The sequence below is a fragment of the Rhinolophus sinicus genome, linkage group LG06, assembly GCF_036562045.2.
Source record: "Rhinolophus sinicus isolate RSC01 linkage group LG06, ASM3656204v1, whole genome shotgun sequence".
NCBI classification, from domain to species: Eukaryota; Metazoa; Chordata; class Mammalia; order Chiroptera; family Rhinolophidae; genus Rhinolophus; species Rhinolophus sinicus.
Window position 1 is genome coordinate 119,760,207 of NC_133756.1, and position 26,879 is coordinate 119,787,085.

General features: G+C 58.8%; 1 protein-coding gene and 1 long non-coding RNA gene across 17 annotated transcripts; one reads left to right on the forward strand and one right to left on the reverse strand.

Moving 5' to 3' along the window:
• Nucleotides 1-1,763: 1,763 nt before the first annotated feature.
• Nucleotides 1,764-21,358, reverse strand: RELT (RELT TNF receptor). Of its 15 annotated transcripts, none has more exons than XM_074335789.1 (13): nucleotides 21,052-21,180; nucleotides 10,457-10,612; nucleotides 9,811-9,928; nucleotides 9,081-9,163; nucleotides 8,027-8,101; nucleotides 7,746-7,912; nucleotides 7,461-7,540; nucleotides 6,433-6,690; nucleotides 4,494-4,574; nucleotides 4,124-4,205; nucleotides 3,698-3,955; nucleotides 3,092-3,290; nucleotides 1,764-2,953 (listed from the first exon to the last, which is right to left on the reverse strand). In XM_074335789.1, exons 4-13 carry the CDS (start codon nucleotides 9,126-9,128, stop codon nucleotides 2,906-2,908), a joined length of 1,296 nt encoding a protein of 431 aa, XP_074191890.1. In that variant the 5' UTR covers nucleotides 9,129-9,163; nucleotides 9,811-9,928; nucleotides 10,457-10,612; nucleotides 21,052-21,180; the 3' UTR covers nucleotides 1,764-2,905. The 15 variants fall into 15 exon arrangements, with proteins under 15 accessions (XP_074191890.1, XP_019599971.2, XP_074191891.1 ...); XM_019744412.2 differs by lacking the exon at nucleotides 21,052-21,180 and adding an exon at nucleotides 11,042-11,499; XM_074335790.1 differs by lacking the exon at nucleotides 21,052-21,180 and adding an exon at nucleotides 11,042-11,499 and having other exon boundaries at nucleotides 9,081-9,237.
• Nucleotides 20,727-26,828, forward strand: LOC141572224 (uncharacterized). Of its 2 annotated transcripts, XR_012497490.1 has the most exons (4): nucleotides 20,727-20,833; nucleotides 21,880-22,108; nucleotides 24,671-24,739; nucleotides 26,592-26,828. It is a non-coding gene; the product is annotated as an uncharacterized LOC141572224 (long non-coding RNA). The 2 variants fall into 2 exon arrangements; XR_012497489.1 differs by lacking the exon at nucleotides 20,727-20,833 and having other exon boundaries at nucleotides 21,290-22,108.
• The last annotated feature ends 51 nt before the right edge of the window (nucleotides 26,829-26,879 follow it).

The window sequence follows — 26,879 nt, forward strand, 5'->3', positions numbered from 1 at the left end:
CACTCTCCTGGAGCAGGTAAAGCTTTGCCTCCCGGGTTCTCAGAGGTGCCCTTCCTTTCCTGCCCCCTGGGAAGCCCGAGAGAGAAGCCTCTGGCCTAGAAAGGCAAGAGGGAGGGAGAAGTAGAATCTCAAGGCATGTCTTCCCAGCCTCCCCTCGGGAAGCTGCTAGGCCAGGCCCCTGCCATGGCGTCTGCCAGGAAAAAGACCTCTGCCCTCTGAAGCTGGGGCCCTACAGGAGTCCCTTCCCACACCTCCCCAGGTTCCATCAAATGTCACTTTCTCGTGCTTCAGCCTCTCCTTGGACCTCTCCCATCAGCTTTTAAATGTGTCCCCCTCTTCCATCTTGAAACATACCAAACACCGAAAGAACCCAGCATTAACTAAAAACCCTCTCTCTCTCGAGTCTACGTTCCCACCAGCTATTGCTTGACACAGGTTTCTGCAGGGAGCTCAGTCCACTCAGACCTGGCCCTGCTCTCGTCACTCCCGTGGGACGGCTCCTGCCACAGCCGTGTCCACTAGCCCCGAGACACTGCGTCCCTCCTGACCCCTCAGCTGCACCTGGCCTTGTGACCCACCTGCTCCCCACACTCGTCCTCCCCTAGCGTCTGGTCTCCTTGGCAGTGCCCTGAGCCCTGTCCCCAGCACATGTTCCCTCCCCGTCCCGTCCTGTGTGAACCCGCACCTACGTGCTCGCCGATGCTCCCACAGGCCAGGTCTGCCGCTGAGCACAAGGCCTTCACAACCAGATGCCGCAGGACAGGTCCCCAGGACTGCTCCTCTCTGCCCACCCAACTGGCCCAGAAAGCCCTAATCCCTTGACCTACATCCCATTCCCAAGCCCTGGAGGTCTGTCTTAAGAATCTCTTGGATCCATCTACCACCCACGCAGCCGGGTCCCCACCATCTCTTGCCTGGATGTCTGCAGCAGCTTCCTTATGAACCCCTGCGCCTACAGCTTCACACAGTGAGAGCAAGCTGACCAATCATGCTTTCCCCTTCCTACATGCTTTAGAGGCTCCGTGGCTTCCCTGGCATAAGGCCAGTGGCTTCTGAGAGCCCAGGTGACTGGTTTCTGCTGCCCACCCCCACCCATCTCCACACCGAAGTCAAGAGGGTCTCCTTCCAGCCTCTTCGACTCCTATTTCTGTTGCCATCGGGCCTTTGCACATGCTGTTCCCTTCCTGGAGAGCATGTTTCTCCTCCCACATTCTCCAGCTCCCAGTGTCTTACTTACCATCCATCTTCCAGGCTCCACTGTGTCTAAAGCTGTGCTGTGCAGTACAGGAGCCACATGTGGCTACCGAGCCCTAGAAATGTGCTAGTTCACAGTAAGATGGGGTTGCAGTGTAAAATACACACCAGATTTCAAAGCAAAAAAGAATGGCTCATTCATAATTTTAAACTGACTGTATATTGAAATGAAAATATTTTAGATATAGACTGGGTTAAATGGCATAAATACATTATTGGTATAGTTAAAATTAAGTTCACCTGTTTCTTTTTACTTTTTAAATTTGGCTATTAGAAAATTATAAATGACATACATGGCACACACTATATTTCCGTTGGATAGCACTGCCTCTGGGGGCTTCAGTGAGAACCAGATGGGGTGAGGGGCCTCCCGGGCCCCACTTCACCTGCTGCCACAGAGACGCACGGAGAGGAGCGATGGCCCGTGCCACACACAGTACCTAACACGGCTGTTGTGTGAATAGACGAGACCTGGGAAGAGGCCCAGGGAAAAGAAGCTTCTCGTGACACCACTTTCCCACCTTTTATTCAACAAATGGATGGGGATGGATATGCAAGAACAGGACAACAGCAAAGTGTAAATAAATAAGAGAAATGGGGACGGCAGTGGGGCCTGTTGCCTGCACAGCTCCACATAAATAACCAGGTTACTGAGCCAGGATGGAGACGGGCTGGGCAGTCGCCCGCACTGCCCAGGCTGGGGGACAGACACACCGACACCACAGGGACACAAACCACCTAGGCCAGAGGAGCCTCTCCAGCCAGTTACACCCCTACCCCGAAGTTCCTGAGATCTTGGGGTGGCTGGGCACGCTGGGGCTTTGTACCACAGCCCTGCCCAGGTCAAGTCTGTTTTTGAATAAAATTGTAATAAAAACAGCAGGATGGGGGGGCAGGCACATGCATTAAGCCCCTTCTGCAGGCAGAGCCATGGCTGGGCAGCCCCATGGGGGCCTTGGCGGTGGAAGCCCTGAAAGCAGCAAATGATGGGGCCAGATAAAACTACTGGGGGGGTGGCAAGGAGCCAAGCTCCCCGCGCCGAACACGACCCAGCCCAGAGCCTGCGAGGAGCTGGGGAGGCCCTGGGCATGGAGGCTTCACAGTCAGAAGAACTGGGACCCAGGGATGGCTGGGGACTCGCCCGGGATTAGAACCCGGGAACTCAGCCTCCCAGCCCACGGTGTTTCGTCACCCTTCCCTTTACAGGTCCTGCCAGAAGAGGACTGGGAGGCACATCTGCTCTAGGGCCCTGTACAGAGGCAGGAGGTGGCTAATGACCAAGCTGTGGGGCCAGGCGTGCCACGCAGAGGGTCCCCACCCCCCACCGTCAGGCCTGGCCTCCTGTGTACAGGTGCTCCTGTTTGTGGGCTCCTAGGATCTGGCCAGGGCACGGGGCAGGGACATCCTGCAGGGAGGGACGGTGGCAGGGACGGGGGAGGGGCTGTGTGCACCCTGCTCCTGTACATGGCGCCCCCCAGCGGGCCTGCCTCCTCACTGCGGTGGACGTCCCGCCTCCAGGCCTGGCCTTGGCTGTTTTGTCCTCTGGGCCGTTGCTTCTCCACTGTCGCAGGCGCAGCCGCAGCTGCACCTCCTGCAGGAAGCCTGCGGCCCCTCCCAGGCCGGCGGCAGTGTCCTCAGACCACACAGCCCCTCAGATGACCAGGTTGCTCTCACTTAGCCGGACCACATAGCGGTTCTCCTGGGGGACAGGAAGGAGGGGTCCAAGCTGAGTCGGGGGGCTTCCGGGCTCCAAGGACCCCTGCACCTCCACCCCCACCCCATCTGCAGTCAGGGGTGAGCCCAGCGCCCACAGACACCTCCTGTCTCTGGCCCTCACCTCAGCCTTCTTCTCTAACGGGGGCTTCGCCCACTTCGTGTGACTTCCAACATTGCCCAGCAGTGTCCGCTGCTCTGGAGGGAGGTCAGGCGGTGGGAAGTCAGTGAGATCGCCTCCTGAGGGCCCGGCTTCTGTGATGGTCTTCACCTCAGATGCTGCGGAACTTATCCGCTGCTCAGGAATTCGGGCCACGCGGAACCTGTGAGGAGAGGTGGTACAAGCACCCCCACATTTGAGGGAGAACCCCAGGTTCAGAGAAGGCAGCACCCGCCAGGGTCACACAGCAAGTTCATGGACCAGAGCCTGAGCCCTTCCCATGCCCTCACACCCACAGATGAGCCCCGAACACCCCAGCTCTAGGTGGCAGATGGACAGGCCCTTGGTCTAAGGGGCTTCAAGTGTCATAGGGGCCGGGACCCTGCCTGGGGGCCCAAGGGCTCTGGGTGAGATGGCTCAGTCAGGCAGAACGCACTTGTCCCTGTTCCCGCACTACCCAGAGAGACACACTGAGGCCACCACCGAACAGGGTGTTCAGGGCCCTGCCTGCCCCCCCACCCCCAGCTGTCACGTCTCTCCCTGACCCTCCCATGTCTGTGCCCACATCACCTGCCCACAGACAAGATGGTGATCTCGCCCTGGCGTCCTGCCTTGGTGCCGGCCTTGGGAGCCTTGGCCGGGTTGGGCAGGAGTCTGGGAGTGGGAGTGGTGGCAGCTGCGGCTTCAGGGGACAGCAGCACCTCAGGCCACTTTTTCTGGCTGCAACGGGAGCAGCAGGGGCCAGAGAGTGAGGCCAGGCCCTGCACTGTGTGGAGGTGGTGGCCATGAGGACAGATGTGTGGCATGCTGGGGCGTCCGGGCGGCAGCCTGCAGAGGGCACAGGTGGCGGTGGTGAGTCGGGCAGGCCAGGCCCAGGCCAAAGGCGGCAGTGAAGGGGAATTGGGGTGACAGGAAAGGGAACATACCCAAGTGGAGAGCCCCAGGAGGCGGGCTGATTCTCTGGGGGTGGCCCTCCTCACCCACCTGCCCACTCACCTGGGCACAGGCCCGTGGCTGGTCGGCACCAGCTGTGTGCTGTGATACTCCTTCAACAGCTCTTCCAGGGCTGCTGCATTCTCTGTGGGCAACTGCAGTCAGAACCCGCTCTGGGCCATGAGGGACCCCCCCCCCAGACCCCATGCCCCAGCACAAATCCCCCTACCTACCCGCCACCCCCTCCGGCCTGGGCCACATGCCTGTTCCTCCTCTCCCTCACTTCCTCTTCAGGCAAGAACAGGAGGAAAGGGGCAGCCACACAGGCTGGCCAAGCTGACCTCGTAGGAGGAGCAGAGCAGGGCAGGATCTGACCCGAGGCTGCCTCATACAAAGGCTCTGGGCACAGGGATGGGTCAGCACTTCCCCTTACCTTTCTTCTCAGTGATCAGACGCACCAGGACCCCTATGGTGTCCTCGTTGGCATCCTCAAGCCTATAGGCAGGGTTGATCCCTGGGGAAAAGAAAGGAAGGACCATGATCCTGGGGCAATGGGGGGTGGGGCAGTGGAACTCCAGACTCTTGAGCTACACCAGGATATGGCAGCAGAGGGCGCACCAAGCCTTCCCAAGAATTGGGCTGGGAGCCTGAATGTGTGTGTACAAGCTTCAGGCCGCAGCTCTGAGAAGCCCCATTATAACCCTCCCTGCTCAGCATCATTGCTCCCTGCACCCAAAAGCCCCAGGTACTTAGTGGTTTCAGCATCTGAACGCCACAGTCCCTACAGAGTGTGGGGGGCAGGGGAGCCGCCTCCTCTGGAGCTGTCTCCTCTTCTCAGCCTCAGGGATTTGTGGGCTGCCTCTCCGCCCAGAACCCCCAGCAACTCCGGCAAACTGCCAATTACAGGCCTATTACCCCCCGGCACACCGCTGTCTATATGAGGTCTGATAATTAAGTTCACAAACTGGTTGCAACGATGTTGCTAATCTTTTTTGATATCAGAGGGATTATTCATTATGAATTTGTACCAACTGGACAAACAGTTAACCAAGTTTACTGTTTGGAAGTGCTGAAAAGGCTGCGTGAAAAAGACGAAAACTATCTGAACTTTTCGCCAACAATTCATGGCTCTTGCATCACGACAATGCACCATCTCACATGGCACTGCTTGTGAGGGAGTTTTTAGCCAGTAAACAAATCACTATTGGAACACCCTCCCTACTCACCTGATCTGGCCCCTAATGACTTTTTTCTTTACCCAAAGATAAAGGAAATATTGAAGGGAAGACATTTTGATGACATTCAGGACAATATGATGGGTAATACGATGACAGCTCTGATGGCCATTCCAGAAAGAGTTCCAAAACTGCTTTGAAGGGTGGACTAGGCACTGGCGTTGATGCATAGCTTCCCAAGGGGAGTACTTAGAAGGTGACCGCAGTAATATTCAGCAGTGAGGTATGTAGCACTTTTTTCTAGGATAAGTTCGCGAACGTAATTGTCTGACCTCATATAACCGAGGGCCCTTGGCAGGTTAGCGCCCAAACTTCAACGGTGTGAAAAATGGGCCACGGGATCATTCCTGGACCAGCAGCAAACAGAGCTCCGAGGACCTGTGCCCAGGCAGTAGCCAGCAGTGAAAGTCAGGCCTAAGCTAGGAGAACAAGTGCAGTCCTGGGTGAGATGGCCTGAGTGCCCACTTTCCTGCTGTCTCAAGCGCCTCTCCCCTCCAGTGTCAGGAATGTGGAAGGGTTGGCAGCCTGGGCACTGGCATGGGAGGTGCCATTTCAATCCCGACTACAAGGCTCTCTCCTGTGTGCAGTGCATGTGCATGTAGGGTCCCTGCCCTACTGGCTTTCAGGGGCTAGTGGGGGTGGGGAGGAGAAAAGACTTGGGGTGGGGGCAGGAGGAGCACAGCTCCCCCCTGGTTCCAGGACTCGTAACTTAAAACACAGCCCGGAAACCCAAGCCTCTCGTGGTGCTTGCCTGGGACAGCTGTCCCACCAGCCCTTCAGGCCAGAGGTCAGAGGTCACCTCCAGCACGGAGAAGGCAGTCCGACCCTTGAACCACACACACCTGGAGCCCTGAGGAGTCCAGACCCCCATGGCCAGGCAGGGCCTCTCTGCCTTTGCTCTGCCCCGTTGCCACCGTGGGCCATCTCATCCTTCCTTCCACCCTGTCAATTTGCAGCGTCTCCTCTGTGGCCTGCGTGCAGCACTTCCAGGAAGCCCTCCCAGTTTGGCCTCTGCAAGCCTCTCCCTGTCAGACCCTCCAGGCCACGCTGGTTCCCTCGGGAGGCCCCTGGGCTGGGCTGGACTGGGCTGGGCCGGGCCCTCTGGCCGCCCCACCAGGACCCCAGGCCGGGCCTCACCGTTGCCTCCACCTCCAGGGCCAGGCCCAACGTCCTTGTGGGCTGTGCAGTGGTAGCCCTTCCGCTTGAGCAGGTTACACACCAGGATGCCCAGCAGCCCCATGAGGCAGAAGACAGGCACGATGGCAATAACCGCGTACTGGGCAGCCGTCTCCTCGTGGCCGCCCGCCCGTGTGCCGTTCCCGGGCTGCCGGGTCTCCTCGGTGCTGCCGGCCCCTGCTGCCACCGCCACACCGCGTCGGGCCCGCTGCCCCCGCTCTGAGCACCACGGAGGACGGAGGCGTGGAGGCCAGACGAGGCAGAAACACACAAGCAGAGGCCCAGGGCCAGAGAGAGGGAGAAGGAGAGGGAGAGGGAGAGACAGAGAGAGACAGAGAGAGAGTTGGGATGCTAGCGTGTCCAGAGCCACCGATTCCACCATGTTGGGGAAGCAAAGGCCCACTCGCCCTCTCGCTTTCCTTTCTGGCCACCCGGTCAATCAGCTTGAGCAGGGCCTTCTTAGGCCTCAGGACGGCCAGACCCTCAGCCCCCGGTCCACCCCTTATGCTGGGTCAGAGGGGTTTACAGATGGCACCTGGGCACAGGCTTGGGCACAGGGACACGGGGTCCTGCTGCCCCCTGACCTGCTCCATGAGTCAATTGCCTCAGGTAACTGACTCAACAGGTGAGAGGAGATGCGTGTGTCTGTGTGTCTGAGTGTGTATGAGTGTGTGCTCACACTCGTGCGTGGGTGCCTTTGAGGGGACGAGGACAGGGGACCAGTCAAGACGTGAATCCTCCAGGTGTGGCTCTCACCTGCTGGATGGTCTCTGCCACCCAGAGATGAGGTGGGAAGACACATAGCCAGGGGGACAATTGACCACGTCCCGCTGGACACACTCTGGCTGCTTGCCCTCCCGTGGGCTGAGGGAATGAGGACCCCAACTGCCCCGGATGGACACTGTGGGGGCCCCTGGGCTCAAGCTCACCAGACTCCCTCCCACCCCTACCCCCACCCCGACCAGTCCTGGGCCCCATCTGACACTCACCATGACAACCACGAGTACCCAGAGGCGTCCAGGGGCACGGCTGACAGGGAACGTGGGTGACCCCTGAAGGGGCAAACCACCTGCGGGGGTGGGGGGAAGGCGTCACTGAGGCCCAGAACCTTCCTCAAGAGAGGCTGGACTCCTTCCACTGGGCACCCACACTGGTCCATCCCATTCCACAGACGGGAGGACTGAGGCCTGCGCAGGAGCTGGGTGAGGATGGGACCCAGGGCCCAGGGTCCTGGTCAGCTGGCATGAGCCCCCACGCCCCACCATGAGGCTCACCCAGGCTGGCAGTCTCCACATAGTGTGTCTCGTGTCACTGTGCCCGCCTGGGCCTCCAGCCTCCCTCGAGGGCTGCAGCGGGAGTGGGGCTGGCATGGGCTAGAGCCCCAGGAGGTTGAGAAGGTGCCCGGGGGGCAAGACCTGCATAGTGTGCCCTGCCCCGGGTCCTGTGGGAGGGAAAGGGTGAGAACGCAGACAGGCACCAGGCCTGAGGTCCCCAGAAAACGCCCCGGCCCTCAAAAGTCTTCCCAGGACATGGCGGATGGGCAGGCTGAGCTCACCAAGCTGGGCTCCTCCCCGGGTGGGCACTGCCAAGGGGTCGTTGACTTTGGTGCGGCCAGAGGCCAGGGCAGCACCTGGAAGAACGGCAGGCAGGACACACTTGAGAAGGCAGAAAGCCTGGCGTCCCTGGGGCTATCTATCTGCCACCCCCTTCCTGAGGGCCCAGGAGCGGGGACCACACACCACCCAGGGCCACTCCCCCCAGGCTTCAGGGACACCCTCTAATCTAACCTCCATCCCTCATGCTGCAAGTAAGACCTGCTTGTCCCAGACCTGTTGCCTGGCCACGGCCGAGGTACGAGGGCAAGAACCACATCTGCTTGTGGAAAGTGCTGGGAAGCTCCAGACAGGGCCCAATCTGAACCCCTTGGGGTTCTGAGTCACACCCCTTCCATCCTCCAGGAGGAAGACATGCTTCCGAATTCCTCTCTCATTTGCACCCCCCCCCCCACCCCCGTCTCCCACAGCTGGGCCTATCATCAGTATCCCTGGAGCCAAGTCTGCAGCTGGTGCTTCCAACACTGGGCCCTCGGCTGAGTCTCCAGGGCTGTACGCTCCTCGATGACCCCCCCATGGCGCAAGGCCAGCCTGTTCATACCCCTGCACCCACACAGGGCATAAAACGTCCTGCAGGGAGCGTCTTCCCAATTTGTGTCCACAGCCCATCCCCCTGGGAGCTCCCTCTGCTTCCCATTCCAGGTATGAATTGTCTGCCCTGATTCCTCCTGCTGTGGGGAGACGCTCCAGCTTGGGGGTAGTGAGCACAGAGTACAGACAGCTGCCCTGAGAGCAGACGGCCTCGGGGGACCTCCTCAGGCTCTAGACCCCCAGACCTGGCTTCCAGCACCTGCCCAGCACCGGAAGGCGCCCCAAACCAGGAACGGTATGGGCCAGGGTCAGACTGCCTCCCAGGAAGAGCTGAGTAACCAACCCCAGCACCCCAGCCTCGCATGGGGGCTCCACTTATTCTCCACCTCCTCCAAGGGCCTGGCTGCAGGACTCAGGATTTAGCTCTTCTGCCCCCCCCCCCCACACACACACACCCCAACTCACCACAAGGAGGCAGGACAGGGCCCAGTGTGGGGGAGGGCGCAGCGTCATCCTCAGCCTAATCCTCCGGCCCCACAGCCCCCAGCCTAGGACAGACGGAGGGGAGGCTCAGCCGGTGGGTGGGTGCAGGCGGGCAGCTGCTGTCCTCCCAGCACGGCTTCTAGGGCAGCACCGGATGGGGAATTCGCAAGGTGCTGTCAGGCAGGCAGAGCACCCAGGAGGCCTGGTGTGTACTCAATGCCACCACCACCCCCGCCCAAGCCCGAATAGAGGTGGGGGTGCCCTATCTGGGGCCAGCCTCCCAGGGCAACACAGACTGGACGGGGGTAGAGGGATCTGCCAGTCTTGGGAGGCTTCCTGTAGGAGGAAGGGCTTCCTTCCCCTTCCACAAACAGCCAGGTGCCCTGGAGCAGGAGCAGGAGCGCCTGGGAGGAAGGAAACTTACGACTGCATCCCTGGGGATGGGGGAAGAGCGAGCTGGCCCCCCCCCACCCCCAGTCTCTCAGGCGCCTGCCCCTCAGAACTCCCTGCAGGCCACGAGCATGGCCCCCCCTCCTGCTCCTCTGCCTTCCCTCGTGCTGTTCCTGCTCCAAAGGTCTGTCCCTCACCTTTCAAAGTCCAACACAAAGACCTCCCTTTCCCCAAAGCTGGGTCTGGCCCCCAAAGCTCTGTGTCCCCCCCTCAACCTCATCACAATCCTAGTCCTGCTGTGTGTCCCACTGTCCACACACACCCGGCGACTTCTCCGTGGAGGGTGGGATGTGTCACTGCATCTTCTGGGTCAGGGTCAGACCTGGGACTCCTGAGGGGTGGTTATGGTGGCCAGCCTCCCATCCTCTCTTGGGTACCTACTGTGTGCCAGGCACAGGAAATAACATGAACAAGACAGGCCTGTCCCTGTCCTTGGGAGCTCACGCCCCAGGGAGGACGGACGGCCACCAGAGGAACAGCGTCCCCCTGTGGTGGGCACAGTCTGAGGCTGCGTTCGCCCTCAGGCTCAGAACATGGCCTCCTCTGGAGAAAAGCCTCCTGCCAGGGGCCAAGGCTGAAACAGCAGAAAGGAGGCCTCGGATCAGACGACAAACGGAATTGTAGTAAAACAAGGGAGCCCCACGGTGACGTATTTCCAGGACGGCTGGCTTCAGGCTCAGGAGGGCGAGGAAAGTGATATATATTCAGCCTCAGCCATAGGCTACGCACAGCCTCTGAACCCAGAGGGGTGGTCATGGAGAGCAGAGCTCCGTCCCTGGCCTAGGGCCCCCAGCAGATTGAGGGGACCCTTCCTAGAGCCCCCTGATGCCAAGCTCCTCAGAAGAAATGCTGCCTGCAGTAAGCCCCTGGTCACATGAGAGCCCTTGTAGGTGGCCCAGGCTTCCCACCTGGAAAAGGAGCCGGAGGAAACCGATCCACCCTCGCTGGACGGCCTGCCCCGGGGCTTGAGTTACACCACAGGGGAGGATGGGCAGTGGTCACACCACGGGACTCTCCAGGTCACTGGCAGTGGCTCTGGGCCTGAGGCCAGCTAAGGGGGAAACCTGGAACAGAATGTCAGGCCACAGAGTGAAGGCTGCACCCTGGCAGTCAGCACCCAACAGGTGGCGTCCCTGGACCCATCCCCCACTGTCCCCTCCTCTAACTTGGTCACAAGTCTTCCTTTTCAGTTTCTGTCCCAAAATGAACCTTCCCCCTGCCCGGGCCCAGCTCCCATTCAAGCAGTTCTTCACAGCATCTAACCCACAGACCCGCCCATGAGCCCCACGTCCTCAGGCTGGCCCCCCAAAGTCCTGCCCAGTCCCTAGACCCAGCGCCCTTCCATGTCCCTGGGATGGGCCCAGAGGCCGGGGGCAGGCATGAAATGTAAGATGCACAACGGCCACAGAGGAGCCAGCCCTGTCCCAGCGCAGGCCCTGACAGTCACCTGCTGGGTGACCTGAGCCCGTAGGGAGGGCTATGCATCTGCTCACCTCAGACGGACAGGGAGCCGTGATCGCAAGGCTTCCAGGAGCACAATGGGGGTCCAAAGGCCCAGCCGCAAAGCCAGGGAGGACGCACCCACCCGGTGCGTTCACAGACACTCACGGCCTAGCCCCTGCCGCCTTCTAATTATGTGCTTTCTAATTACCCCAAACCAGCATTTACTCCAGTCTGGCCCCCACGTCTCTGCTTACAGCCGCTCCCCTGGCCCCCACACTCAGCCCAGACTGAGCCCCCCTCCCAATGGGCCTGCTCAGTCAGCAGCCACTGGCCAGCCGCCCAGAAGCCTGTGCGCGCGCAGAGACCCACACCTGCTGCTCTGGCTTCCCCCTCTGCACCCCCTTCCCCACTAGGCCTCTAGCATCTAAGCCTTGAGCCTGGGAACCCCCACCAAAAAGCAAGTTCAGACCAAAGCCCCTTGTCTGGGGGTGGGGGGGTCTGGGAAGTCTCCATCCCCCCACCCCCAACCCTCCTTGCCCTGAAGGCTGGGCAGTGACCTCCCAAAGCAGGCGCCTCCTGAGGCTTCCTAGACAGGGGCCGGCGGGTGGTGGGCAGGCAGAGGCCTGGAGGCCAGTGTCCTCAGCCCGCAGCCTGAGCCTTCTCTTCTGTCCCTGTGCTTCTGGCTGAGTGGAACCCCATGGGGCCCAGAAGGAAGTCAGCTTAGAGGCCACTCCCCCCTGATACAGCCTCTGGCCCTGCCGGATGCCAGACTGAGCCCCTGCTTCACCTCATTGGGTCTCAGTTTCCTCATCTGCCAATGGGGCTATTTATCTCCCAAGGCAAGGCTGTTGGGAGGTTTAAATGAGTTAATGAGCCTAAAGTAGGTCGCGGGAGTTCCCCGTTGCCCCTTCTTTCCAGAGGCACCTCCTGCTCAGGCAGGTAATTAGGTGCTTGCTTGCCTGTTTACTGTTTGCCCCTCCTTCCCGCCCCCAGACGGCAGCAGGGGCAGGGACGCTGTCTCATGCACCACAAAAGCCAGTGTCTGGGGCCGGAGGCCTGCAACAGACAGGCTCACGGTAGCAGGGGCTTCCTCACACTTAGCTCACCCCTACCCTCCAAAAACCACCCAAACAATTAAAACCAGAAATTCCCTGGAAGAAAGCCAGCTAACAAAGCCACCCTGAGGGCCCCACGCTGGAGGCAGCCCTGCCCCAGGGCGGTGCAGCCCTGGAGGCCACAGAGAAAGAGGAAGCCGACCTCAGCAGCTTCCCCTTTCCCAGAACCGAAGCCATGGGGCCACCCTAGCTCCTCAGGGCTACCAGACGCTGAAGGTCTCCGGGCCCCACGCCCACCCCACGACCTCCTCCTCGGCTGCCAGTTCAGATGTGGCCCTCACCCCCCCGCCCCCACTCCAGCCACTCTGAGCTCCTTTCAGCCCCCCACACTTGCCTCTCTCACCCCAGCACTGGTATCTGCTGTTTTTTCTGCCCGGACACCCCTCCCATCACCCAGTCAACACCCACTCTTCCTTCAGAACTCAGCTCAAAGTCACTTCCTCCTGGAAGCCCCCCAACGACTACCTCCTCTTCTTCATTAATCACCCTGTGTGTGACCATCCTGTTTACCCTGTCCCTTCCCCACTGGCTGCTGCCCGCGGTGCCCAGTGCCCAGCACAGGGCCTGGCCCTGGTATGTGGGGAGGTACGCGCTAAACTCGGGGGGCGGGGGGCAGGGATCAGAAAAGGCACTCTCAGGAGACGGTCCAGCTTCTGCAAGGTCAGGAGGGCCAGAGAGCAGGCTGACGGTTAAGGACCCCAGAGGTTGGGATGAGACAAGGCGTTGGAACCTGGATCCAAACCTCTGGGCTCACAGCTGGGACAGCCAACCTGCCTTGCTCTGTTTTCCACTGGCTCTAAGGCTGTGGACCACTCCCACCCACCCCCCAACCCCGCAGAGGGCTGATGGAAGAATTCACATGAAATACTCAGCATAGGACATGGCACAGAGCAAGCCTTCAATAAGCACTCGCAGCGCCTGAGTTGCCCACGTATAAATTGTGGAGGGGAGAGTGGCACCCACTGACAGGCAGGTGCAAGGTACAGACATTTCCTTATATTTATGTGTCATGCTTGGCACAGAGCCTGGTGTGCACGAGCTGCCGATTAGCCAGGGTGTAGGAAGGGAGAGGGGTCTGGAAAGGTTTATTCTGGCAGAGCCAGAGCCCAGGTAACACCGAGCCCGGCTGCAAGCTAAGAAGCGTGCCCTTCTCTCAGGGCCTGGAGGAGCCCTGAAGGGTTAGCAGGGGAGAGACAGGCATGGAAAACTCGCATCTCAGAGGGCTGGCTGGGTTGCCTGCCAAGTGAGGCTGACCTGGGCGGCTGGAGGTGGGAGACAGGTACTTCTGTTTCCCAGCCATCACCTCTAGGGCCTCAGGACCACCTTGCAGCCTCCGGAGGTGCGGGTTGCCTAGAAACACAGCTGGACATGGGCCCCGCAGGCGGTGGCTGCACCCAGGCAAGAAGACAAAGGCTGCTCAATAGAGAAATCCAGGTTAGCAAGGAGCCCAGTGGTTCCCTGGCAACTGGGGCTGAAGTAGGGCAGTGCCAGCAGTGGGCGGTGGTGAGGGCAGCTAGACATCGCCTCCTTGCCATCCTCCACCCTCATTCGCTCGGGTTAGGCGCTCATCCTGGGTTGCCTCCACTCCTCACAGGGGAGGTGAGCATTCCTATTTCACAAGAGGGTAAACTGAGGCCATGGGAGGTCACTTGTAGGGGTCACACAAGCAGCAAGCAGTGCAGCTGGGTGGAGCCCACCTCACTGCTGGCCCCTTCCCTGGAGCCTAGCCCAGGGCCTGGCACACAGCACATGTCCTCGGGGCGTCTGCCAACCTGATGGCAGAGGCTGGAGAGCTAGTGGACACGTACTATGAAGCACCCTGGCGGCCCTAGGGAAGGAGGTGCTGCCTCCACCCCAGGGGTCTCTGGGCCTCTGAGGCTTTCCTGCTTCAGTCCTCATTTGCATACTGCCCTAGTTGGTGCCAGATCCCCGGGAAAGGTGCTATGAGAAGGAGGAAGCCCGGGGAAGGCTGGGAGTTCCCAGGGGGAGGAGGTACAGCTCCCTAGGGCTACTGACCGGCTGGGGCCCAGAGACACGCAGAGGTTGCCTCAGGGACACTCTGTGACAAGGCCACCCAATTCCCTCCCCAACCTGAGCCTTGGGTAGCCGTGATGTCCCAGGTCCCACCTCTGGGGTGAGGACTCCACATGCCGGCTCATAATCCTGCTCCAGGACACATCCTGCTCCCTGCTCCCCCCCACCCCCCAGAGGCCAGACGTGGTTCTCCCCTCGGAACTGCCACCAGGCCTGGGCACAGAGGCTCAGCCGGCTGAGGTGGGCAGGTGGGGCTGAGGGGGGCAGGTGGGGCTGAGGGGCTAATTGGTCCTGGAGGCTAAGACAGGGCTGAGACGGCCAGACCAGGCCCACCCTCCTCCTCCCAGTCTGGGTGCAGTAAGACGCCCCCCTTTCCCCTTCCCCGTCCCCTTCCCGGGCTGAGTCGGGACAGGGAAGGTGGTCTACAACCAGACCGCCGTCTCTGGGGCAGAGCTGGGGCTCCCAACAACCCTCACTAAGCACTTACTGCATACTACGTTCCCTTTCCAGGCAGGATTTCACTGAACTCCTCAAAGACAGGGCTCCAGGCTTCCCAAATGAGGAAACTGAGGCTCAGAGGCTCAATCGTACCCTATAACAACTTGCTGTCCATGGAGATATGGTTTTACCACCGGGGATGGGGCGGGCAGCAGGCACCACCCCGTGCCCAGCGCTTGCCCACCACCCAACCCCTCAGCACCATGGGCTCCTGCTCGGGTCAGGCAGGGAGCATGGACCCCTGGGCTGTCTCCCGTGGCCCCACGACAGGACGGCTGGAGGACACCTCACTGCATGCCCACTCGTGCTCTTGCTACCTCCTCCTCTGACAGGTCCCCTTTGCCTCCGCCTTGCCACGCATCTGGTAGGGACTCGCCTGTGTGCCAGGACGCGGAGTCTGCCCAGCACAAGCCTTACCCCGTCACCCTGACCGGACAGCCAGCTGAGGATTAGTGAGACTAGGGGACCGCAGCCCCAGCCTGCCCCCTTCTCTGACTCCTCCAGACTCGGGGTGCTGGGGACAGACACTCCCCACGCTCGAGCAGCCCCAGGTCAGACCCTAACCAACTGCAGCTTGAGGCCCAGGGACAGCATGACAGAAGGTGGGGAGGGTGTCAGGCTCTGGGGCTCACACGTGGTTCACGCTCTGGCTCATCACTTAGCCACTGTGACCCTGCTCACCTCACCGAGCTTCGGGGTCCCCTCTGCAGGCAGGATGCTAGTCCCTGTCTCCAGGGATGCTGAGTGGATTGAGTGGAGCTCCTGAAGGTAGGGCTGGCTGGGGCCTGGCCTCACCAGGCCTCCCCTGAGCGCCGGTTCTCACCACAGCCCCACGTGGGCCAGAGGAAAAGCCAAGCCCAGAATGGACCAGTGCCCAGCCAAGGTCACCAGTGGCTTGGGAGTGGCAAGGGTGCTTTAGGGAACCCAACTTTGGTCCCAGCGGCATGAGGACCCTGGGTGCCCACCTCCCAGCTCCTCTGCAGGCCTGTGTTTACCTGCTCCCACACCAGCTGAGCCACAGTCAGGACCCAGCCCCAAGTCCCTGAGCCTCAGTTCCCTCCTCTGTGATTCTGGGCCATTGTGTCTGCTTAGCTGACCTCCTGGTGTGGCTGGAGGATCCAGAGTTCACAGGGGAACAGTGGCTCTTCTTACAATCAGGTCTCTGCCCAGGAGCCACCTCCTGCGGGAAGCCTTTCTAGCCTCTGTTGGGGGGACCCTCCCCTCTCCTGGCCCCTTCAGCCATCATTGTTTGTGGTCTCCCGCAAGGGAGGGAGGCAGGCGAGTACATGCAGGAGTCTGGGCACACAGCAGGCCCAGGTCCCTCGTGAGCTCACTTCTCACAATGAGGGTGCAGGTCCAAGGTCAGGCTCCTCCCCCTGGATGCCCTCCTTCCTTCCCTCTCCACCCACACTCAGACCCTACCTCTAATTGGCTGCAGAGGCCCCTCCATCCCTTTCCGTCTGTGCCAAGTAGCCAGGGCACAGGCTCACAGCCACATGGGCAGTTTATTTATAGAGCTCTTATCTCTTTCCCAGGGTGGCCCAGGAAAGAGCTCTGGCCTTTCAGGCAAACAGACCGGGGTCAGATCCCAGTGACACTAGGGTCTTGCAAGTCCCTTCCCCTCTCTAGGCCTTCTTTCCCTGCCTGTACCTGGAGGGAACCTCTGAGCCTCTGGGCATGAGGCTGAGCATATGAGAGCCTTGGGGGTCCTCATCCCAGGGCGTCACACAGTAGGGACGCAGCATCCCTCCTGTCTTCCTTGCCACCCTAGCCCTAACCGGTGGCACTAACCCGAGGCCAGGTACCCAAGGGTTCAGCACTGAGTAGGTGCTAAGCTCTGCCAGAGACCACATCCTGGCACCCCCAACTCCTAGTGGGGGTGGGGCTGGACCGGTCCTGCTGGCTGGTCTCAGACAGAACTGGGAGAAGGGCTGGAGCCAGGCCAGGTGCTGAACGACCCCACCAACATTTCCTCCTCCCCCTGCAGGTAGCCAGCTCGGTCCTTCTTGGAAACTGATGCCAGAATGGTCGGATAACCCTCACCCCCCACTGGAGACAGGGCTGGGGCTGGGAGAGAACTTGAGTGTCAGACTCCAGCACCAGTGGCTGGGACTCAAACTAGGGCTGGTCCCCTCTGCTCTCTGAGTCTCTGCTCCCCATTAAGCAGCTTAGGAAGGAGGGGGGTCCCGTCAGTGCTGCTGCAAGACCTGCACCCAGGGCCTAACACAGAGCAGGGCCTCAGCAGGCAGTTTCCTCTGCTGGCCCAGAATGAGGGCCATGGCTGAGGAGAGCCCAGGGCAAGCCCCTAACTCACCCCTACACACAGGGGTGGCTTTGAGTCTTCACCCCAACCCCCAGCACCCAGTAAGGAGTCTCAGAGCCCCTGGCTGCAAACCCCCGTGTATCCCAGCACACTGTAATGCCCTCAGAGGCCTGGTCAACACAGACATGGCAGCAAGAGAGGGCAAGCTGCTGGCCAGGCCGGCCCCACCCCGCTGGGCAGGCAGTTCCCATAAGTGCCCCATACCTGTGCCTGTTCCCAGAAGTGAGGGGGGACACCTGGCATGTGGACCACAACAATGAAGAGGGGCTCACATTGGATGGAGGGGCTTCCTGGATGAGGGGGACTGGGTTGTATCCAGAATGGCCAGAAGGGTTCTAGAAAGAGGAGACAACCCAAGCAAAGGCAAAGTGGAACCAGGCATCCAGTAGGGAGCGATGAGGATGAAGATGGAAAGTTCCAAAGGGTCTTGGAAGGAAAAGCCTCGACGCTAGGATGAGGTGTCCGGACTACATAGGCACAAAGAGTTACTTTAGGGGAGGTCAGGTCACTCTGTGTGTGTGTGCGAGAACCGGAAACGGAGGCAGAAGCTGGTATAGGAGGACAGGCAAGGACAGCAAGGCCAGAGCTGGAACGTAACAGGGAGCCTGATTTTAGGAAGGTGTGTCTCAGGCTTGCTTCCAGTCCCAGGCCACCTTCAGTCGGCCTGGGAACGCGTGGCAAGATAGAAAGTAGGTGCCCTGTCTGGAGCCAGATAGCAGGGCTCTGGCACTCTTAGTTAAGTCCCTGCCCTTCTCTTAACCTCAGTCCCTCCCTCTGGAAAATGGGGCTGGGCCTATGAGCAGGGGCGAGGTGCTGACTGCCCCTCAAAGTCTCCCTTCTTTCCTTGGCCAGACACAGATACCTCCCTCTAGCAACTATCACTAGTCCCACTCGGGTCACATGTGGAAACCCAGCCTGGCCCCACCATCGTCCCTATCAGCCCAGGAGGCCTAAGTTCCCAGAAAGGTTTGGCTTAGGCAGGGCAAAGGGTGGGGCTGGGGACCTCCATGACGGCTGAGACCTGAAAAGGAGGTTAACCCTTAATTAACCCTTCCCATCTCCCCGTTCCTGGGCCCTGAGCTATTTCCACCTCTGTGCTGAGGATGGAAATAACTCAGGCTTAGCCCCAGGAGACCAAGACAGCTATTCTGATCAGCCCCAAAAAGCACAGCTCTAGCGATTCCAAAGACAGAGGGACACCCTGGTCCCCAACTCCAGCTCACCCCGGCAGCAGCAATGGTCAGAGCTACCTGGGGCCTCTGGGAAGAACAGGGAGACTGAGGCCTGAGAAGGTGTGACACAAGCTCAAGGTCATTCCCAGCCTGCTTTGCATTGTGGGTGGATTTGGGAAAGTACCCCTACAGCAATGCCAAAGAGGGGGGTAGGGCCTTTTAGGTAATGAAGGTCAGTGGGGACCTCTCAGTTATCCTCGCACCCCTGGAGCCTGGGCTGTGCTGCCGATTCCTGACACTCTTCAGGGCTACTGTGTTTCCCCCAAAATAAGACCTAGCTGGACATCCGCCCTTATGCGTCTTTTGGAGCAAATATTAATATAAGACCCAGTATTACATTATATTATATCATATTATATAGCCCCAGTCTTATAGTAAAATAAAACCCAGTATTATATTATATATTATGTTATATTATATTATATTATATTATATTATACCCGGTCTATATTATAGTAAAATAAGACCAGGTCTTATATTAATTTTTGCTCCAAAAGACGCATTAGAGCTGATTGTCCGGCTAGGTCTTATTTTCGGGGAAACACAGTATGTGGACGCTCCCAAAGCCAATGGCAGGCTCTACAAGGCAGGAGACAGATATTTCTGGTTAACTCCGGCTAGGGGTGGGAGCTGGGGGAAGGGAAGGGAAGAGGAGGAGGAGGAGGAGGAAGATCATATAACCCCCCCTCCAAAGTTTCAGACATGTGTGCAAACACATACCACACTCAGAATTCGCAGTGGCACACCCTGGCAAGAGCATGCTTGCCAGCCCAGGTCTGAGAGAAGGAAGCCCACATAAGCCATGAGCAGAGACAGGCAGGCCTCGTTTTATTGTGCTTCACAGGTGTTGCATTTTCTTGACAAATTAAAGGCAAGACCCTCCACCAGCAAAAATATTATGACTCGCTTTATTGCAGTACTCGCTTTATTATGGTGGTCTGGCATGGAACCCACAATATCTCCGAGGTACGCCTGTATTAGGCAGGTGGGGCTCTCTCCAAGCCTCTCCTAGGGCTTCAGGGGCAAAAAGTAACTACATGATCTTGGGCAAGTCACTTGCTTCTCTGAGCCTCAGTTTCCTTCTCTGAAAAAGTCACCACATCTCAGAACCACTGTGAGGATTCAACAAAAGCAAGCCATAAAGTATTGAGCACAACACCTAGAACTGCCCTCACCCCCACCAGAATGCAATCAACCTTTTCAGAGGCTATCAGCAGAGGACAGGAGCGCCCTCACCCTTCCTGGGCTAGGAAGCCCAATTTCTATTGGGCCTGCTTGTGGGGGTGGGGGCCTCAGAGGGGTCTAGCCCGAATGGTGAAGGGGCCCTGCTCCAGTTCCCCAAATCAGAGACTACTCGTGGGGAACAAGTCCATGCCCCCCTCTCCCCATACACAGGGAAATGAAGAAAGGAGACCTGAGCCAGAGAAGTCAGAATCGATGGACTCGAATTTTGGGCTTGGCCCGAGGAGCTGTGCTTCCAGCTGTCACCAGTACCTAAGGGCAGCCCCTAGACCACTGAGTCCGAAGCAGAGAGCCTGCTCCCACCCTCCACTGCCGACTTTCTGCCTGAAGGGAAGGAAGGGAGAACAGAGGCAGTTGACCCAAAAACAATGGAGGATCCCCAAGTGATGATTCACAGTCGCTTCAGAGCCCAACACCTCAGTGTGCAGACTGGGGGACTGAGGGGCGCGGGGGGCACGGTCTGACAGCGGTGCCTGCGCCCAGTGAGAATACAGGTTACCCGGGGAGCAGAGCTTGGCCAGTGCTCCAAGACGTGCGCGCGCGTGCTCGCGCCCGTGTGTTTGGGAGGTGGAGCCTGACGCTACCTCAGGGGCCGCAGCTGCTCCAGATGCAGCCCAGGCTGGGCCCCTCTCTCCCTGCCTGGGAAAATCACTCAGGGTCCACCCCCTCACTAATCTGAGATCGTGAGGGGGCATCCTCCTGAGGACAGTCCTGAAGAGACACTTGCTCCCCGCCTCTGCCCCCCCATATGCTGACAGGTTTTCTGTGGTCCCTCCTCTTTCTTCCCCTTACTCATTGCCCTGAGGCGCAGACACGCAGACACGCACACACTGACACTATTGGACCCCACAAGCACACTGTGGAGCCAGTGATTCCGGGCCTGTCACTTGGGTTCCTTACCCTCTATTTCATACTCACTCACATTAATGAGCGGCCCTGGCCCTGCCCTAGTCATACCCCAGGCCACACACACACACACTCAGTGACCCCCGTGACCCGGGGTCTCACTCACAGTGGTCTTAGGTCACTCACACACACGCACATACACACACACACTGCCTGTCACTGGCACATAGAGCCCCTCTGTGTCTTCAGCTCGGCCCGGAGTCACCGCCCAGTTCCCTGGCCACACGTTCGCCCGGGCAGAGCCGCCTCATGCGCCGTGTCACCCAGTCACGGGCTGACACCGTTCAGACCCCCCCATCTGGCCGGCCCACGCCGCAGCCGCACCGAGGCGCTGCCGTCCCGTCCCGCACCAATCCTGGTCTCGGTCCAAGTTTCCCCGGACCGAGGGCGTCTGGGAGGTTCGCCGGCTCCTCCAACAGCAAGTCCCGCTGCTGCTTCCCAACCGCACACGGCCGGGACTGGAGTCGCAGCGGAGGACGAGCCACTCCCGGGGTAGGGGACCCAGAGACGGAAGGGGGCCGGTGCGCGGAAGACGCCGGGACAGGACGCGGAGGCGGGAGGGAGAGGGCGCGGGGCCCGGGCTGCGGCATCCGCCGCGCCAGCGAACTTCCTCAGAGACGCAGGGAGGCTGGGGGCACCACTAGGGTCCGCATCTCTGGCCGGGTCGCGGGTAGCGGACCCCAAGTTGGGGCTCCGTGGGCCTTCCTTACCTGGCCGCCCGCGGCAGCTCCAGCAGCCCGGCTCCCGGCTCCTCGCGGCGCCCGGGCCCGGCTCCGCGAGCGCACGGGTGGCCGCGCAGGCTGCGCGCCTTTTGAATGAATCGCCAGCAGGGCCTGAACGATGCACAGTCCCGCCCCCGCGCGTCACGGCTGCCAGCCCCGCCCCCAACGTCAGAGCTCGGGCTCGTGCCCTCTCCCCCCCAACCCCCGCGGGTCCCCTGACCCGTGGGGCCGGCGAGGGCCTCTTAGTCTCCCGCGCGGCCGCGTGGCTCTGTGTCGCCATCTCTTGCGTCACCCGGGAACTGCAGAGGGCTGCGCGGGAAAAGGCCTGTTGGATCAGACCCTTCTGGGCTCCAAACTGAAAGAGAAGAGCTTGCACGATGCAAGATAGAGACTTGGATACTACACCAGGTCCGGTCACCATTGCCAGTGCCAACGGCTACAACCACTGCCCCTTCCGGGGTCTTGTTTTCCTCCTAGAAATGGGCAGCTATGGAGAGCGACCTCACTTTACCTTGTCAATGAGGCTCAGACCTGCCCCCAGAAACACCCACTTAGTGTGTGAGAAAAGGCCTGGTGAAAGGAAATCTATAACAGAGGCCTAGCTGGTGGGCTCCTACACATTCCTCAGGGCCCAGCCCAAATCTCCTTCCTCCACGAGGACTTTCCTGTCTCCACTCTCCACCCCACCACTCTCTGTGAGGATAATGAGTCCTTCCTCCCAGCAGGTGACACACTGCTCTCCCTTCCCTACCACAAGCTATGCCCAGCAGGGCAGTGACTAAGGACTCCAGGGCACTGTTCATGTTGTATTCCCAGCTCTGTGAATCGTGTCCCCTGGAGTTGTGGAATATGGTGGGCCAGGACTGGAGGCAGCAGCTCAGCAGCCAGAGTTTCCTCCACTCAGTGTCATTCTGGAGAATCCGCGGTGGCCCTCCCAGGACAGCAGGGCTGGGAGTGGATGCAGACAGCAGGGAGAGCCCCATGCTGGGGGCAGAGGCCTGGCCAGGATCAGGATAATCACAGCCCATGACAGAGATGGAGGAAGGTAAGCAAGTCTGTTGGGGATAGATTGTGTGTGTGTGTGGGGGGGGGCAGTGGAGAATTCAAAACAAACTGAGTCATTGAATCTGAAACTGCGATGTGAGGGGGCGGGAGAGTCACATCCCCTGGGTCCAGGAGATTCCAGGAGGAGAACTAGACACCTGTAGAGGGAGGGGGGCAAGGAAAGAATCTCCATTCTCTGGGCTATGCCCAGGTTGTGGGGGTAAGGATAGGAAGAGCTCCAGGTCCCTGACAGGGTCAGAGCCCCAGCCCCCTCATTTATCAATGGAGACTCCTGAGGGTGGCAGTGATCCCAGGGTTGAATATCCCACATCAGAGCCCAGAAAGGGAGTCCAGAAAGGATCCATGCTGGGGACCTGGTGAGGGGGCCAGAGCACCCAAGGATGTCCTTCATTCCCGCAAGTGTTTTCTTTGTAGGGGGACCTTTCATACCCCAGTTCCAAGTTCTGTAGTTCATATTGTAACATTTCACGTGCCGCGTGATAGACCAAATGGGGATATGCTTTTTGGTCAAGCAGCATTGGCTATTAATCAGACATCCTACAGAGAGTCCAGGCCTTTCTCGACTACCAGCTCTCTGTGAGGCTTTGGTTAAATCTCTTCCCCTACTCAGTTTCCCCATCTGAAAATTAGTGTGGCAAACTTGTTGCCTGAAGGTCATTTAGTTCTCCATGGGAAGAGGTGATCTGCCAGACCTGGCTGAATGTAAGGGTGGGGAGCAGCCACCTGAGCCAGAAAAAAAGACCAGGGACGGAGGCTGAGGCGGTCCTCCTGTGGTTCTGGGGGCTCTGGTTGGCAACTTTGGGCTCTCAGGCTGCCGCTCTATAGAATCGTGTCTCCCAGAGCCACAACGCATACACATCCCACCCCTGTACCTTCGGGATATGAGGAGCCTAAACACTGTTTACTGCCAGCTCTGACTCCCGAACCACAGCAAGCTGCAGATGGGACCCTGCCCAAGAGTCTGGAAGCGTCTAACTGCTACAGTGAGGAGACAGGGAAGGAGTTGTGGAGGCCACAGGAAGATTTAAATCGGCTTTTTATGGAGCTTGGACAACCACAGGCTCGAGAACAAAGCAATCTCAGAATCACAGGCTTTTAAAACTCTTGGCATCTCCCATGGACTCACAGAATCTTAGCATTACAGTCTCTGAGCTCAGGGACCTCAGAGACCATCTCCTCGAACCTCTCATAGTGCAGCCGGGGAAGTGAGCGTGGAGAAAGCTTGCCCTTCATCCTACATGGCACAGCACCAGGCCCCCGTAAGACGGGATGAGCTGTGATGGGAATGGGAGGCACGGGCATAGGGCCATGTCCCACCGGGGCCCTCCTGCCTCTGGAGGGGATTCTGGGTCACAGGATCAGAGGCAAAGGATGTGGTTTGCAGGGGATCTGAGCGTATGTCCAGCTCAGGAGTTGTGAACCAGAAATAGTGGCTCCCTCTGCTGGCTGCACTGGAATTCCAACATGGAAGTCAAGCAGGAGGCACGGAGTGGGGTGGAGCTCAGACTTCAATTTTAGTGCTCTGTGCTTGGCTAACCCCCAGCTGAACAAGTCCTATGCCTTGGAAGACAGGCTGCACTCCTATGTTTGTGCTTTAGCTCCAGGGGGAGAATGGGCCTCGTTTTTAAGAGGAACTAGGCCTAGGAGGCCAGGGTGGGGCTTAGCTTGGAGCAGGACAGGAGCTGAGCTGGGGCTGACTGGACCTGGGGGTTAGGACTTGCATTTAGATCCAAACCTGCCTTGGGTGTGGAATCACACTGGGGTTGGGCTTTGGTGTCACACAGATATGGGTCAAGTCTCAGCTTTGCCACTGCCAGGCTGTGTGGCCTTAAGCAAGTGGCTTTACCTCTCTGAGTGCAAGCTCAACCACCCAGGGTGTTGTGAGGATCTGCTGAGACCCCAAATGGGGGGCACCTGCTTCTTCCAGGCTGCTGGGTTCAATCACCGAGCACCACGTCTGTTCCCTCTGACCCCCTGCCCTCAGCGGTTGCCGTGTCCTTCCCACAACCTGGCATGTGAGCTCTGCCTCTTTATTCCTGCTTGCTGTCCCCCTTCCCAGTTCAGCCCTGCAATCTACCCTGGACCCAGCCTGGGCTGCCTGTTCACTTGCCTTTACAAGGCAGGGCTCCTCACTGCCCATAATGGGTCTAAAATAGCACTTCCCCTTGCCACTTCCTGCAACCTGGCCTGTGGTTTAAGGTCTGTGAGGACAGAAGAGAGACCTGGTGTTTGGCAGGTACACAAATGTGAAGGGCTCTCGGAGGTCACCTGTGTCCAGAGGCAGACATCTGCTGAGGGTCACAGTGAAGGGAAGACAGTCCTGAGGCTTTAGTTCAGACTCCTGGGTCCCCATCCGCTCCAGGTCCCGCCAGGAAGGTCTAACACAGAGCCTTGGCCATACTTGCTGCTGCCTTCTCCAAACCCTCTGGAACCACAGATTAGTGCTGACACCAATTCGAGGTGTGTGGGGCATCTGGGGGCCAGCTAACCCAGCCCTGTGCTTCCTGAGTTCTAAGGGTCATTCTGACTTTTCTGACCACAGGAAACCTTCCTGCCTGGACTCTCCTCTACACCCACCCCTGGCCTCAATGCTGCCTTGCTGTGACTTCAGGTAAATCCCTATCCTTCTCTGTGCCTCCTCTTCCCCCTGAGGCAGATAGATGTCTAGCTAAACCCTGCCTTCTGTCCCTCGCCCAAGGGACCCTTTGGAGAAGAGATGGCTTTTGGCCCTAACTCTCTCCCATTTCTGAGGTCAGGACACGCTGCCGAGGGCTGGCCTGAGAAACATGAGCCTGACACCTCATGAGTGACTACTGTAGCTCCGTCTCCTGTCCCCTAGCCAGCCCATGTGGCTGCCCCTCTTCTCTTTGAAGCACAGAGACCCGAGTGGACAGATCACAGGTAAATCCAGGCTCTACAGCTTAGCTGGCAGGTAACCGTGAGGAAGGCATTTAATCTCTCTGACCCTCAGCTTCCTCATCTGCAAAAGAGGATAAGAATGGTGCCGACCTCTCAGGACCGTTGTGAGGATTAAATGAGATGATGCACGCTCCTGGCTTGCAGCAAACGCTCAACAAACAGGAACTGAGGTTATTGCTTGTGACAGAGACCTAGCGGAGAATCCCAACTGAATTCTCCAGATTTAATTCAACAAATATTTATCAAGCACCTACTGTGTTAGGCACTGCAGGCGGCCTGGGGACAAAGAACAAAACAAACTCTCCCTCACAGCTCACATTCTGCCTTTCCTTGCCTTTTCCTTTTGCCCCTCTGTGCCAGCTGGGCCTAAACCACGGACACCTTGCTCCAGGCTCCTCCACCCCTCCTTGCATTGGCTCAAGCTGTTCCCTCTTTGCACCAAACCTAAGTTCCACTTCTTCTCACCCCAGTGGCCAGCCACGGCCATGCCCATTAAAGCAGTGGTTCTCCCCTCGGTTGGCCAAATTAAACCACGGTGTCTGAAGCTCGGGTAGTGGTTACCCTTTGGAGGGTAGGCTGGGAGGCAGCCGGTGGGAGCTTTCAGGGAGATGGTATCTTGTTCCTCGAGCTGGGTGTGCTCACGTTCTAAAAACTCGTCAAGCTGCACACTAATGACTTGTGTAGTTTTCTGTACAAATGTTACTTCAATAGTTTCCTAAAACAACAACAACAAAAAACACTGATACCTGGGTCCCGCCCTCAGAATTCTGATGTAATTGGTCTGGGATGTGGCCTGGGCCCCTCAGGTGATACTCATGTGCAGCCAACGCATCACCCCTTCAGGAGCCTCACCTGGGCCCTGACAGCCATGCATCCCAGAACCTCCCTGCCCATCGCTGATGGGCTCAGGTCTGCACACCTGTCCACAGGCTGGCTGATGCCCTGCCAGCCAAGGTCCTGCCATGTGGCTTCCTAAATAACAATGGGCTGGGCCAACCTCACTCTCACTGAGGCACTTGAGCTGGGAAAATACCTTGGGTATTCAGTGTTGAAACTGAAGTCTGTCCAGGGTCTGTGTTGGGGGGAAAGAGGCCCCAAGGCAGCAGAAGCTGTGACGCAGTGAGACCAGCAGCTGTCTGGCAGCGAGGGAGGAAGCAGGCTCAGAGTGGAGAGGCCAGGGGCCCTGCAATGGAGCTCCAATATGTGGGCCACTGTGCTGACAGCTGTTTGCTGCCAGTCCACGTCTCTAATGAGCTCCTTTTATTTCAGGGCAGAACACATCTCTCCCCTGCAATCCAAAGTCCTGTGCATACCAAGCAACAGTCCTGTGGAGGAAAGGATTAGCAGCCCCATTTTACAGATAGGAAATGGAGGTGGACAAGGGATACAGCTCATCCAGTCACATAGCTAGTTGTGGCAAAGTCAAGATTTCTGTTCTGCTTCAAAGCCTGTGCTCCTTCTAATGCTTTGTTTCATCGTAAATTTCGTATGAACATTGGCTTCTACTCTGTAACATACGTTTAATATGATCCCCTCCTCCCCAGATCTTCCAGGTACAGTGATGCTGCAGGGAGATGGTCCGTGCATGTCCTGTGGCACCGAGGGCCCAGCAGAGCTGAGATGTTTGTATACCAGTTTGCAAAGCATGAGCCTGCACTCTCCATTTAGCAATTGATTTTTGTAACATCTTAATCATTTAGGTTGGGAAATGTTCAAATGTGTGTTCAGCAGAGCGGACGCATGACACACCCCTTTCTAGGAGTCACCATGTTGAGTCTGGCAGGTGGACCCTGGTAGGAAGAGCTCTGCCCCTGCACAGACAGGCCCCGTGC